General features: G+C 42.3%; 1 protein-coding gene and 1 long non-coding RNA gene across 2 annotated transcripts in view; one reads left to right on the forward strand and one right to left on the reverse strand.

The window, feature by feature from the left end:
* Positions 1 to 1479: 1479 nt before the first annotated feature.
* Positions 1480 to 9560, forward strand: LOC308045211. The gene is made up of 4 exons (XR_013922728.1): positions 1480 to 2023; positions 3081 to 3405; positions 5206 to 5380; positions 7999 to 9560. It is a non-coding gene; the product is annotated as an uncharacterized lncRNA (long non-coding RNA).
* The window catches only part of COL4A5 (collagen type IV alpha 5 chain), a gene marked incomplete at its 5' end in the record, with an annotated part of 79868 nt that continues 71030 nt past the window's right edge, over positions 4547 to 13384 (reverse strand). The window contains 10 exons of the mRNA XM_080352354.1: positions 4547 to 5362; positions 6759 to 6931; positions 7251 to 7365; positions 7870 to 8047; positions 8386 to 8598; positions 9863 to 9961; positions 10182 to 10310; positions 10695 to 10766; positions 10914 to 10986; positions 11396 to 11529. Of these exons, the coding sequence (XP_080208480.1) occupies positions 5281 to 5362; positions 6759 to 6931; positions 7251 to 7365; positions 7870 to 8047; positions 8386 to 8598; positions 9863 to 9961; positions 10182 to 10310; positions 10695 to 10766; positions 10914 to 10986; positions 11396 to 11529 (1268 nt within the window). The 3' untranslated portion in view covers positions 4547 to 5280. The remainder of the gene's footprint in view (positions 5363 to 6758; positions 6932 to 7250; positions 7366 to 7869; positions 8048 to 8385; positions 8599 to 9862; positions 9962 to 10181; positions 10311 to 10694; positions 10767 to 10913; positions 10987 to 11395; positions 11530 to 13384) is intronic.

Raw genomic sequence — 13384 nt, forward strand, 5'->3', positions numbered from 1 at the left:
CACCACTGAGTATGGAAGTTCCACGATCAAACCTCCAAGTCCTGGCAGGACTCGTTCGCAGTGTGGTGTCCAACAGGGTCCTGCCTTCAGACTTCAGGAGGAAGGGAACTTGTATGACTCGCTGTTCTAAGTTGTGTAGTATTAATATTACTTCGGTTTGGTATGTGTTAAATAAGGTCTCAGTATGTAAAACCAGAACCCATATAGATATCTCATAATTTCAGGTAATGCACTCACTTGTACAAACACCTGAATTCAAGTTGGAAAATATCAACAAAATGTAGCGTCTTCTCAAATTCCTTACGGACACAGAGGATGTGTCAGTTCTGTACAGTTTTTACCCACAGATGTCAGGGTACATGATCTCCATCAATGTGCGTGATTCCTGTGAAATGTCTTGGATTAGACTTTTCTTTAAAAAAACCTGATCTAATTCTTACCCTGTTACTCAGAATAGCGTGTTAAAACAAGGCCCTGTGAAAGCCGAGTTTGCCGCAAGAACAGGGTTTTCCTCGGGGCCTCATTTTAGAGCGTGTCCCCTGTTTTGGGAAGGGAACAGTGCTGCTCACACAAGCAGGAAGAGCCCTACCAGCAGTAAACACACACAGGGGAAGTTACCCAAACACTGTCAGGTCTGTTGCAACAGTCTCACAGTAGCTGCTCGAAGGGACCTTTGAATGTCTGGTTGGATCTGAAATGGGTGAACTGCTCAAGGGTGGGTTTTTTTGGAGGGTGGTGTGGAGGACATAGTTTTGCACTGATTTTTTTCAAGCCTCTTTGGGTGAATCATTGACAGAAGTCATGGTGAAAGCCGTCCACCAGAAACACCAGGCAAGGGACTTCCTATTTGGATTTGAAGACAGGCACTAGAATACATATTAAAAGTCTTTGTTTTGAATTACACTGATCGGTTCTAATGGACCTGGCATCTCACTGCAAATAATCAAATACTGGGAAGGAGAGAGGTTCCCAGCAGGGAAGGAGCCCCTTTTCAGAGTTACTGGGGAACAACATGGTTTGTATTGCGTTTGTTCTTTTCATCCCAGCATCCTCTCTTGGCTTTAGCAAATCTAAAGAAGTGTCTCCCCTCACTTGTCCCGAGGGGTTGTGAAGCACCGTGTGTCGGGGAAGAGCAGCAGCCCTGAGCTCACTGTATGGATCTGGAGGTAAGAACTTCTTCCCCGCACCTCCTTTTGGTAAAGAAACACGCCGAGCTCAGTTTCTTGGGTTTCCTTCTGAGTTATTAATGTAAAACTTTTTTAAAGCAGCGTTACGGTTATAGGAGACTATCAGGAACTGTCACCCATTGGTCACTGAAGCGGCTTGTTGGGCACTGCAGCCTCAGCCAGTTCTCTGCTCCCCCCTGGGCTACAGCGAGTACCTTTACTAACCAGCTCTCTTCCCCTCGCTGCCGGCTGAGGCTGTTCTTGGGCAGCAGTCAAACGGGTTAATAGTTAATAATCTTTCTTTCCAAGGCTAATAGTTCTAGATACCCTACATTTTCAAAGTAGAACGCGGTTACGCTCCCCTGAGCCCATCGCTGCCCTCAGCAGCAGCGGTGCTGTCCTGCTTCTTTGCTCGGCGTGGTGTTCCGCTCGTGCTTCTCGTGCACGTCTCTGTAGCAGCAGCACCGTTGTGTGCAGCAGCAGTGCCGGAGCGTCCGAAGCGCAGCCTTTCTGGGGGGGGGCTGTGAGGAACGTGCTGCTCGCAGTGGCACGGTTCTGCGTCCTGCACAACACGGGTCCTCGGCGGCTGCCCCAGGATGGCGTTTCTGTACAGCTCAGGCAGCGTGCTGACTATAAAATATTTAAGCTGTGTATCGAAGTATGTAGAAAATAATCGCAGAAGATGATGAAGTTTTAGAACTTGAGCATTTGTTGCTTGCAAAATCAATATATCACTTCTTCACCTTCTAAAACTTTCTAAAACAGCTGCTTCCTCCAGCCTTTGATGTGGGAAATCCACCCTATGCAGGGGACTGACCTTTACAGCAGAGGATGCTGAAGAGCTGCCAAAGCACCAGGTTTGCAATAGTAGTCTATTTTGTTGCACAGAAACCATTGCTGTGCTGCTCTGTGTGCCCACCTTGCTTTATAGGCTGTACTTTGACTGCAGAATTGTTTCAGAAGTTTAAATCCTGCTTTATAAATGGATTGGAGGTGGTTGTAAGCTTTTTCCTTTTAGTCAAGTATTATAATATGACTTAGTAGAGTGAGGGAGGATACTGAAAAGCCTGTCTTAAGCAGAACTTTGTTCTTTAACACTAGAATAAACACAAACTACACAAAGCAAGGTAAGGCACTGCTCCTGCTAGTAAACTGTGCTTACAGTCCCAGGAGCTCAGTTTGTGTTCTCGTTGCTTTGGGAGCGACGTGGTGCCCTCGAGTGGCTGCAGGGTGCAACTTGTCCCCATACAACTAAATGAGTTATCGTTATCTTCCAGGTTCCTTCTCAAGAGTAACTAAGATAGGTTGACTTTACATGATTAGCTAAGGGAAAAACAATCCAGCTGCAGGTAAGAGCCTTCACTGTAGATGAAGTGGTGTTCTGAGAAAGGTCGTGTTTAGGCTGTGGTTGAAGAGTATTTTAAAGCTCTCATGTTCAAAACAGTTTACTTTTTTAGTATTAATAACAAATCTGGAAACACAAGCTTTTACCTGTAGTTTAATATTTATATACTGATGGATAGCACCTAGAGGCCCCAACCAACATTTGAGCCCCCTCCATGTTTCTGCCCCAAAGAGCTTACAGTCTAAGCATCCAGAAGTAGGAGAAAATAACACCCATGCTTGCTTTTATAGACCAGGTCAAGTGATTTACCTGCTCTAAGGCACAGAATGTGTGGTGGGAATTAAACTGGCATCTCTTGAATCTCTGCTGCATGTTTCAGCTAAAAGATGCTCCTTCCTCTCTACACCATTTTTCTCTTAATAAAAATGAGCCTGTTCAGGAATCTCAGCCTGAAGCTGATAAAGGTTCAGGGCTGTTCTCCAGGTCAGGGTGAGAGCTGCAGGAACAGAAAATGTGTGTCAGAAGTGTAGCTACTTCACCTATTTTCATTTTCTATGGTCATCTCACAGGTTTGGAACCTAAAGCTGCCGCAATACCGGCTGTTTGTGGTGCTCTCTACCTTCAATTGGAATGGAATCTCCTGTCTTTTCAATTCAGGGGGCTTTGTTTTACGTGCTGCAGGAGAGGCCCCAGTCGCAGAGATGCGCTGTGTCTGCACTACGAGAACCAACATGTTCTGCTCTTTCCTGGGTCCCCAGAGATGGCCACTGGTTGGTGAGCACCAGGCAGGGTGGCAGGGAAGGAGCTCCCCAACCTCGGCATCTTCTTCTGCCTTTGTGGGGCTGGGGAGAGGCTGTTGTGTTCATTTGAGGCTCCCGAGGAGCCAGCAGTAAGGTAAGGGCTTGTGTTTACAAGAGACTTACTATTTCAGCTTTGGTAACAAGTTCTTGACTTGGAGGTAGCAGCAGGTTCAGTTTATTTCTATATGCATCAGCAAACCAAAAGCAAATGAGTTGAAGGATGCGCATTGCTGAATTGCCCACTCTCTACCAACATACATAACTGCAGCTAACTGAAAAAAGAGAAAGCTATTAATATTTTGCATTTTAAACTAAAGAACTTCAGTTTCATACTTAATTGAAAGCTTTAAAATCAGCACCAATCTCATTGTATAAATCACTACCACCTGGTCAGTCACCAGTCCTATGGTTTTTTTTCAAATGTGCATAAAACAGGGAGACTTCTGAGACTCCATGTTTACAATGATAACTGAAAAGTAAGAATGAATAACCATTAGCTGATAAATTACTTAACAGTAGGCAATAAACAAATACACTTCACCTGTATAAAGCAGTGTGTTAATTCACAAGTTAAGTTGTATTGATAGCGGAGGTGGCAATATACAACAAAAATATTAAAGTACTGTCACTTGAAGAAGAGTCTTGCTGTGTCAGGGAGCTCTGTTTATACAGAAGGGTAAATGAAACAGCACTGACCAGACAAGCTGAGCAGTCATGCATACAAAAGTGATCACTTTTCAGCTATTGCACAAGTAGTGACACTCTAAGACATACATGGGAGGATTGGTACAAATGATATCAGAAAGGCTGCATGCACCATCTTTCAAGGCCTTATGTGAACTATACATACGCAAGATTTGCTGTATACACACTGTGGATGTGTATAAATTCACATAAGGTTAATTTGTAAATAGGAAAGTTTCCACCAGCTTATGCTTTATTTCATTCAGAAGGTTTCTTAGAGTATACGCTATTTTGGATAAAATGCATGATACCACTTCAGAGAAGAGGCTTCATGTCAGCATAATCAGAAACGCTTTGGTAACTGGATGTTCCCAAGAAACAGGTTTTGTTAAACCAAACTGGTTACTAAAATGTGAGTGACTTTTATTCAGCTAAGAAGGATATAGAATATGGCTAATAATGTCATATATTTTCACAAGATTAAAAAAAAAAACCTTTTCAAGTGAATTGGGATTTCTAAGCACAAATAAAACCACTGGTAGCATGGTGTACAACATTTAAAACCCTGATCAAAATGACTTCAGAATAATTGTGCATTCCCCAAATATATCAGGTGGGCAACTGAGGAAGGAAATGACAAATTAATAAGTTGGTGTAAGAGGGGTAAATTCTCTCTGTACCACAAATTTCATAATAAAATACTGCTGTATGTTTTAACTTTAGACATAAGCATTTTTATATCATTTATATCATTTTTATATCAGAGTCTTTTTTGTTTCTAAATGACTGAAAGTTTCAACTAAAAAGGTGTTTACACAATATACACATTTCATTACTTACAAAGAGGAATAAGCTTAAAATTTCATATTAAAAACCTGGGATACAGTAGGGTTAGTAGCACCATGAAAAATGTTTTTCAAAACTGCAGTCTTGTTATTTTAAACATACTCAGTGCATCGTGTTTGTCTTTATTCTCTTGGTTGATCACAAAGGTGCCGTTTTGGTACAGGGAGAGAAACGAAAAAATTCATCTTCGGATCCATCGTGAACCTCAAGTGTTCTTTTCTGTTTCCAAGAGGTCGATTCTTTCATCTTAGTCCTGTTGTCAAATACGTACCAAACAACCCTCAGTTTGGCACGAGTGAGGTACACTGGAATTTGCATGGTTAAAACAGTTTGGATTTGTTTTTTCTCTTTTCTTTCTGCACAGTAGCACCATTGTTGCAGCTGGAAGACAGTGCACCTTAGGAATTTTCAACTGTTTTGTAAAACGTCCTACGAGACGTTACGTCTTCTTCATGCAAACTTGACAACGACTAATACGCGTCCTCAAGTCTCCAGCTTTCAGTGTCTCTGACTGAGGTTTACTGGTGACAGACACAAAGGTAAGGTTAGGTCAGCTTTTCCTTGCTTTACAGAGCAGTTTAAGATAACACTTCAGTCTGTAAGTGGGGGATTAGTCCTGTATTGGAGAGTGGTCCTTAAGAGGGATCTTTCTGTACATCCTCACCACCAGGTGACAGATGCTCAGTGCTGCCCAGTGCCTCAGCATATGTGAGATACCAATCACCCATATCAGTTTAGCGTAAGATGTGGCACAACTACTGAACCAAGCCTAAGGTGAATTTTAGACATTTGAGACAGTATTTCTGAGGTCTCTGTTTGTAGCCTTTGGGTTTCTCAGCTGAAGGATAGTTTAACAACCCCTAAATAATACTGCTACAATGACATTTGTATTTAAGTGATGACTTTACCAAATTGTTTACTTATATTCTGAAAGGGTAGAAAGGTGGGAGATTAATATAATGTATTTGTGTAATATGTGTGTACACAGAGTAACTTCAATTCTTAAAAGATTCTTTAAAAAAGGAAGTTGTGTTGATGGGAGACAGAAAACTGTAGAGACAAGAAACTCAAAAGTGCATGGTAGTTGGTAGCAGGCAGTTTCCACTAGAGAATTACCACCGATCAACTAGCCTGAAAACTTAGAGCGATGACTGTTTAATGCACATTAAGTATCACAGTTGTATGTGTTACATAAAACCAAATGAGGGGCTACTGCTGCTATATAAGACAGCGTACATTGCCAGCCCTATACCACAAAGCCACATTTTTCAATTTGGTGGCACTGGGAATATTCATGAGGTTTTTACCAGTACACAAACAGGGCAGTAGTAATTTACTCTATAAAATGAGATGATTTTTCGAAGAAAAAAATGATTTTGCTACTCAAGTTGAAGGGGAAAAAGTTTGAGGAGCTGAGAGACCCCCCCCATGGAGGGTATGAAATCTCCTTCACACAAGACTTTTAAAAACAGATTATATGAACAGCTGCCTTAAAAGGGTTTTAGCAGAGTTGATCTTGCCCTTCATACCTGTCCCTTGTGTGTTTGTCAACTACCTTTTCAGATATTTGACTCTAATGAAAGGGCTGGCAAGAAAAAAAAGACAATAAAAATGATCTTTTAGACTGCAAATACAGTAAGTGCAGTAGGACTACTTTCACAGAAAGTACTATGAGATGCGAATAAGAATTGACATTAAAAAAATCCCACTCCTTGCAAAACAGAATGTGCCCTAGCAAGTTTTTTATATTAATATCAAAAGCTTACCAAGGAAAGACTTGAAAAACTGGTTGTGAGGGAAAAACAAAGTATTTCCCTATACCCCTGTAAATTAATCTCTCTTGATCTTTGGAATAAATTCAGTTTCCAAAGCTTGCTTTCTGGAATAAAGCAGTGTATAAGAAACAGATTTTCTTACCTGAACATTTCTGACACCTCTACAGTTGCCAGCCAGAAACTATATGAATTGGCATAGTAATTACAAGTGCCACGACCATGGCACTCAATAAATGGAGCGGAGCGGAATTCTTCTAAACAGGATCCAGGCGATGCCAAGGCCTGGCCAGAGCCCTCTGCTCCTGCACTCGTGTGCTGGTGGGGGGGAAGAAAGAAACACAGAAACAAGAATGTTACAGTAGGTGCTAAAAATTAAGTAGCATAGCATTCAACTACAGCTTGAGAGCCACTGTTCAGTCTTGGTTGAGATAATATGGGGTCAGACACTTCCATGAGTATCACTTACACTGGGCTCTGTGTACTGGAAAATCACTGTTAGTCTTGGCCACCATGGTTAGTAATTGAGGGTAAAGGCTTTTGAATTGCAAGCCCCGTAGTTTTAACAAAGCCCTAAAGCAGGTGGGTGAGGACAAAGTGGGTACCAGCCCCTTCTGGAGCAGGAAGCCGTTCTTACCATCATGAAAGAGTAACCAATCCACAGGGAGTCCCAGCCTGGAGGACACGAAGGGATCTGAATGGTCTGGCTGTGGACAGCTATCACCATAGCAGGGGCTTCACACACAACACAGCTGGGCACAGGGGAAGGGTCAGAAACACGTGATATTAAAATATAATAGGAGTATGTTTTATTAAGTATTCTTACACAGAGAAAGGGAGAAAACTAGTTATTAATCTAGACTTCTGCTTCTCACCTATTTTGTAACTGCCACAAGGCAGTATTTGGAAGTGCAAAGTCTGCCTGTACTTCCACTGACAGCCATTGGGTAAAATACTGAAGCAGTCCCTGAAACACAAACTGAAAGCTCCAAGTAAAGGCCTCAACCCCAGAGCTAACGGCTCTCACATTCTCTGTCCTGTCCTGGCGATCTCGCACCGCTGACAACATCGCTGCCTCAGCGGAGCAGAGCTCTTACAGCCTGGCAGTCCCTAAACACAGACGGGCCTTCTAAGGCAATGAATACTTTAAAACAAGCTATTTTCCTAGTATTTTCTAGAGCAAAACAGGACATGGCTAAGATGTGTTATATATCCAGATATTAAAAAAAGAGACCTGATAGCATGCTTTGTCTCACCGACTAATGAAGGGCTGGATGCTTTGCCCAGTCAGTGGCTCCATGCTCATGGGCATTGGCTCTGGAGTTGACAGCCAGTAGGAATAGTCATTCCTTGATGCAAAATTACAAACATTGTTGATATTGCAGAACATGAAGGGCATGGTGCTGAAACGTCTGAGACAGCTCCCAGCGGTACCTACAGAGTAAGATGCATAAAACGTGACAGCAGCATTTTCACTTCATTGCTTTTTACAGCGATTCTCTGAGAACAATAATTGTGTATTGTTCCTCTCCACCTGGGAGAGCACAGCATGTGCTATCAAATTGTCACATGTGGGAAAAACTTAACTTCTCAGTTTTGGTTTACATTCTTTCATCCTGAATGAGAACATGCAGCCTTTGGAGGCAGCAGATCTCAGTATGCAACCCTCATTGAAGGAATCTCTAAGACTCTCATATCTTCAGAGAAACAGCGCATTTGAAAAAGCGGCTACAACCTCATTCCCCTGAAAGACAGAGCATACAAAATCTCACCCAAATCCTGGCCATGTGCTCTCTCATTTCCTTGCACATATAGAAGAGAGAATCCATCATATATTCTTGCTGTTCCCTGTGGACATAGTGGTGTATCCCTGGTCTGGCTGTGCCGAGTTATAAGGAATCCATGAGCAACAGAAGCTGTTCCAGGAGGGCCGGGTGGGCCTTGTAAGCCATCAGGACCAGGAGGTCCCTGTATTCCTCGTGAACCTGTTCACACAAGAGAAACACAACACACAGTATTTATTAACACCATTTCTTGCTCTTTTCGGACTAATGTAGCTCTGAAAGGTACTATGGTCTTGTGATTAAGGTGTTTTTGAGTTGGGGGAGCTGGTATGTGCTAACACCATCTTCCTCAAATTATTTTTTCATGTGAACTTGGTTAAATCACTGAGGCTGTCATAGCCAGTTATAAAATAACAGTGCAGCTTCCCTATGTTGTAGCAAAGTTAAATATGTTCAGACTGTGAGGCACCAAGATAGCAACTGCAATGGTCATGACAGGCACTGAAATGAGTCCCAATCAGCCTCTCAGTTCCAAAACATATTAATCTGTTTATGTGGCTTAATAAGATAATGTTGAATGATCTTGCTCAAGGTCACAAAATAAATGGCAGAGCCAGAAAGAGAAGTGTGTCTCTCTCTAGGCCATGCTATTGTAACACCTGAACCAAATCTCACCAAAACGGACAGAAGAGCTGCAGTCCGCTTTGGGAGAGGTTACGGAAAGGGGAAACTGGCTACAACAACCTTGAACAAGAGCAAGAATGACTGATATAATGGAGAAAGGTATCAGAAAAGGCATTTGTTCTTGAATAGCAAAAATATCAGGAGATATAACTACAAATATTTAGACTATGTTATTCCACAGTTATTATTTACATTCTTCACTAAAATAAGACTAGCAGATTTCACAGAGCTACTTGGAGAAAAAGGAAAAAGTTATGGATTTTGTACTGCTTTAACTGTTTACATTCTAATACTTCGCACAAGTTGCAATGTATAACTACTTAATATGTATCATCTTTAGAAAACCAGCCTCAAATCATAATTCAGTAATTCCAAGCAATAGCTGTATGGTAGCCTGATCTCTGACTTCGGTGAAATTCTCCCCTTTATGAAGTCTGTTCATCCCCATTCATGATTTCCATGCAAAATTAAAATTATTTTACTAATCTCTCTCTGTTGTTTCTTACTATCTTCATTATCTCCTGTGCACCACATGTGCTGCAAAGGGGATGGATGCCATTAAGCTTGAGGTAAAGCACTCTACAATATTATTCAGCAATGACCGGCAATGTGTTGGTTCCAAGAATATTACAAACCAAAGTACGTCCAGCTGCATGTAATATTTTTGCATTAAGCAAATCATACAATTATGATTTCATTATTATTCCCATGAGGCAAAAATCTCACTTCCCAATATTAGCCTGCACTCACAAAAGGGTCCTCCATAGGATAAACACTGTACCTGGTTGGCCTGGAAGACCTCTCTCTCCTTTACGTCCTGCTGGACCATCAAAGCCAGGTAGTCCATCTCGCCCTGGGTCACCAGGAAGACCAATTGGACCTAGAACAGATGAATGCATAAGTGAAATGAAAGGTCTTGAAATCTCACTACAGAAATCTTTAAATTGTTTGGGACTCATCTATTGTTTCTTCCTGGTACAGATCATGAAACCAGATGGATATGGTAGGAGTCTGCATTTATCTCTAGCAAAACTCAGTATCTTCTCTGCAGCCTGTGCTGAGGGACTCGTGTTGCAACCCACAGCCACCTGGGATCGTACCTGGCAATCCCTGTGGCCCCGGCAATCCAGGTGGCCCTTTTGACCCAGGCTGTCCTGGAGAACCTGGGGGACCAGGGTCACCTTTGACAACAATGCTTCGGCCAATGGTACCCGGTAAACCTGGCGGACCTGAGAGAAAGCTTAGTATTAGATAAACCAAGGTGGAAAAGAACATTAGAAACAGTTTCTGTTATTCTCCATTGCAAAGTCAGAAGACAAGAGCTCTATTGATGCAAAGAATAAGTGTATATATTTTATAAGGCAAAAAAGTGCTTTTGGTGATCTCCTTCAACAGACAGCTCTTGCAGCAGTTAATCCATGTAGAGTGGATACGGAGTATAAAATATCATGGGATTACTGGTAAGGCTAAAAAGCATAGCCTAGAATTGCATTTAAGCTGTTGTTCCCCTAACTAGTTTCATTGCTGGATGAGACTGGCTCAGTCCCAACATCTGTGTACCAAATTTTACCGGCAGGGAGCAAAAGTGACAATAAAACTACCAGCACTCCTACCTGGTGGGCCTGGCAGTCCTGGACTGCCTGTGAGGCCAGAGGGTCCTGCAGGTCCAGTGGGACCCTTCATACCTGAAACAACAAATTCACACAGTTATGCAGTGAAAGAACACGCTGTCTTACAAAATGTGCTGCAGGAATGGCCAAAATGAGGCATCTTTTCCCCTGAGAGGCTGTTACTGTGTCTGGAGGTTTTCACTTGAAATGCTAGTTAAATACCTGGGAATCCTGGAACGCCTGGAACCCCGGGGTCACCCTTCATTCCATTCAGACCTGGACGACCAGGCTCCCCCTGAACAGAACAGCTTCATGTTATTCACTCATCTCTCTCAGCAGTTTCAGAAAAAACATTTAGAAAAGGTGGCTGGGGGACAGACAAGCACACTTTGGGTCTGGGAACTAGTGCTTTGAAGGGCTGAGGCCACACATTCTGCTCACTGAACCAAGAGCCATCAGAGGACGCCGTAACGTGACGTGTGCATTGACGGCTCCAGCTCCCACGGGAATATGATGGAGACACCCTGCCCGGATACTGGAGGATAATTAAGGAAAAGACCCTCCTACTTGCTACACCACCAGATGTTAGCTACCACACTCTGGCTTTTATTTTTACTATGATAAACTGCATAGTCCACCTAAATATATTCCACTTTTATTGCATTTAAAAATAAGGTAGGAGAAGACTCAATTTCTTGTCCTACCTGGCGTCCAGGTGGTCCTTGATCCCCCTTCTGACCAGGCAGGCCAGGTGGGCCAGGTTGACCTGGGTTCCCTTTTTCCCCTTTAAGTCCTCCATTGCCTGGTGGCCCTCGTGGACCTTCTGGGCCTGGTGGACCTTAACATTGCAGAACAAATATGCATGTATCAGTACATATCAACCACTCTGCCAAAGTTTGTGCCTTCAGTGTTAATTAAAAAAAAAAAAAAAAAAAAAGGCTTGATTTCCCAGCTCTATTTTAATGCTGAATTCAGGATAAAATAGAAGGAAAACAACTAGAGGGATTATTTGCACTACCCAAATCAGGAACCAAGGCTCCTTCTCCAGCTGATGAAGGGAAGCAGGTCTTTCCAGAAGGCAGTGCAACTCACTTCAGCAGCAGCTTAGCAGTGACCAGACCCACTCCTTCAGCAGGAGCCAAGAAACCCAGAATTAGATGGTACAAAGATCCCCTCTGCTCCCTCTGCTGACCTGCACTACCGTCACCGTCTCTTAGATGCTATCTTGACATGCTGAATTCCTTTAGAAAGCCAGTCTCAACAATGTAAAATATTGCTGCTTTTTTGCCGTTAGAATTGGACATACGTATTGAGGAGCCCAGTATACACCGTCTCCTGAGAGCTGGGCAGCAGGCAGCCCACATTCTGCCTTGCCTAACACTCACCTGAGTTGCAGAAATGTCCTTACGTTGAATGACCCTCCCTCCAGCTGGTTTGTCTGTCCTTAGTGGAATTATGCTGTGTAAATCCAGTAGAGGAACTGGGCTGGCTTTTAAATATTTTCCCTTTGCTACTACAGCCACATTAATCCAAAGCAAAGCAGTGGATTATGTGAAGCTTAGGTATTTAGAGAACTGAAACATGAGACCCCCGCCTTTATGACACCATATAAATAGAAGCTTACTGATATTAATTTGTGGCAAAACAAACTGTAAGCAAGTGCAGCAACAGTTAATAACATTTTACAACTTAGATTTCATGACTGGATTAACAAAAGGATCTCTATGCAGGACAGTGCTGTGACATTCTGCTCTGTAGTACAACAAATCTAATGACATTTATCAGCGTGCTGGATTTGCAATTCTTCTGCAGTCTCAAATAATTTAACATCTCCTTTGATATCCTCATAGTCTATATTCAGTGGAAAAATTTGATTAGCTGTAAATCTGAGCACAGAATTCCCTTAAAAATTTTCCATTCTAAACCAACAGCAATTTGGTTCCAGATTTCACACATATCCTGTAGCAGCTTCAGCTACAGAAACATCCCATCATGCAAGGATATTTTGTATTCATTTTGCTCTTTTATACTGGTCTAGTACTGTACGCATGCAAAATAACGACAGGTTACCATCTGAAGCATGCTAATCAAACACATAGGATCTGCAGGGTAACCACAGTCCTTAAAAAGATAATCACAGAATTACAGGAAAACATCCGTTTCTCTTACATCACGTGCAATGCAGTAAAATAAATTGACCGAGTTAAGCGTCTAACCTGGAAGACCTGGAAGGATCAGAGTTCACCAAAGCCCCATGATCGATGTTAGAAGGGTCAGACATCACACAGTACAAAACAAGATTACTAGTTAGAAATAGTACAGATGACAGCATATACACTACACAACAACCCATTTCACCAGCATATTTTGTATTTACGACACAATCCACGTGCATGCATAAAACCATACATGAATACACAATGATATGTATTTTCAGATACAAGTTATTCTGGTGACTAGGCTCTACTAAGACTAATTTGACACTTCATGTAATGGCAAACTTAAAGCTTTACTAACGAATGTGTTGTTGCTTTAACATTACAGCTGAGGCCTGTGACTGGTTAGTCCTACTCACAACAAGGTTTAGACTCTGTAACCGTTTCACTGACAATATTCAAAGCCACAGGGCCTGGACCGTGGCAAATATGCAGGTAAATGGTGAATGACAACTTTTGAGCAAAATTCTGCTCCGG

Source organism: Nesoenas mayeri (assembly GCF_963082525.1).
Source record: "Nesoenas mayeri genome assembly, chromosome: 13".
Taxonomy (NCBI): Eukaryota; Metazoa; Chordata; class Aves; order Columbiformes; family Columbidae; genus Nesoenas; species Nesoenas mayeri.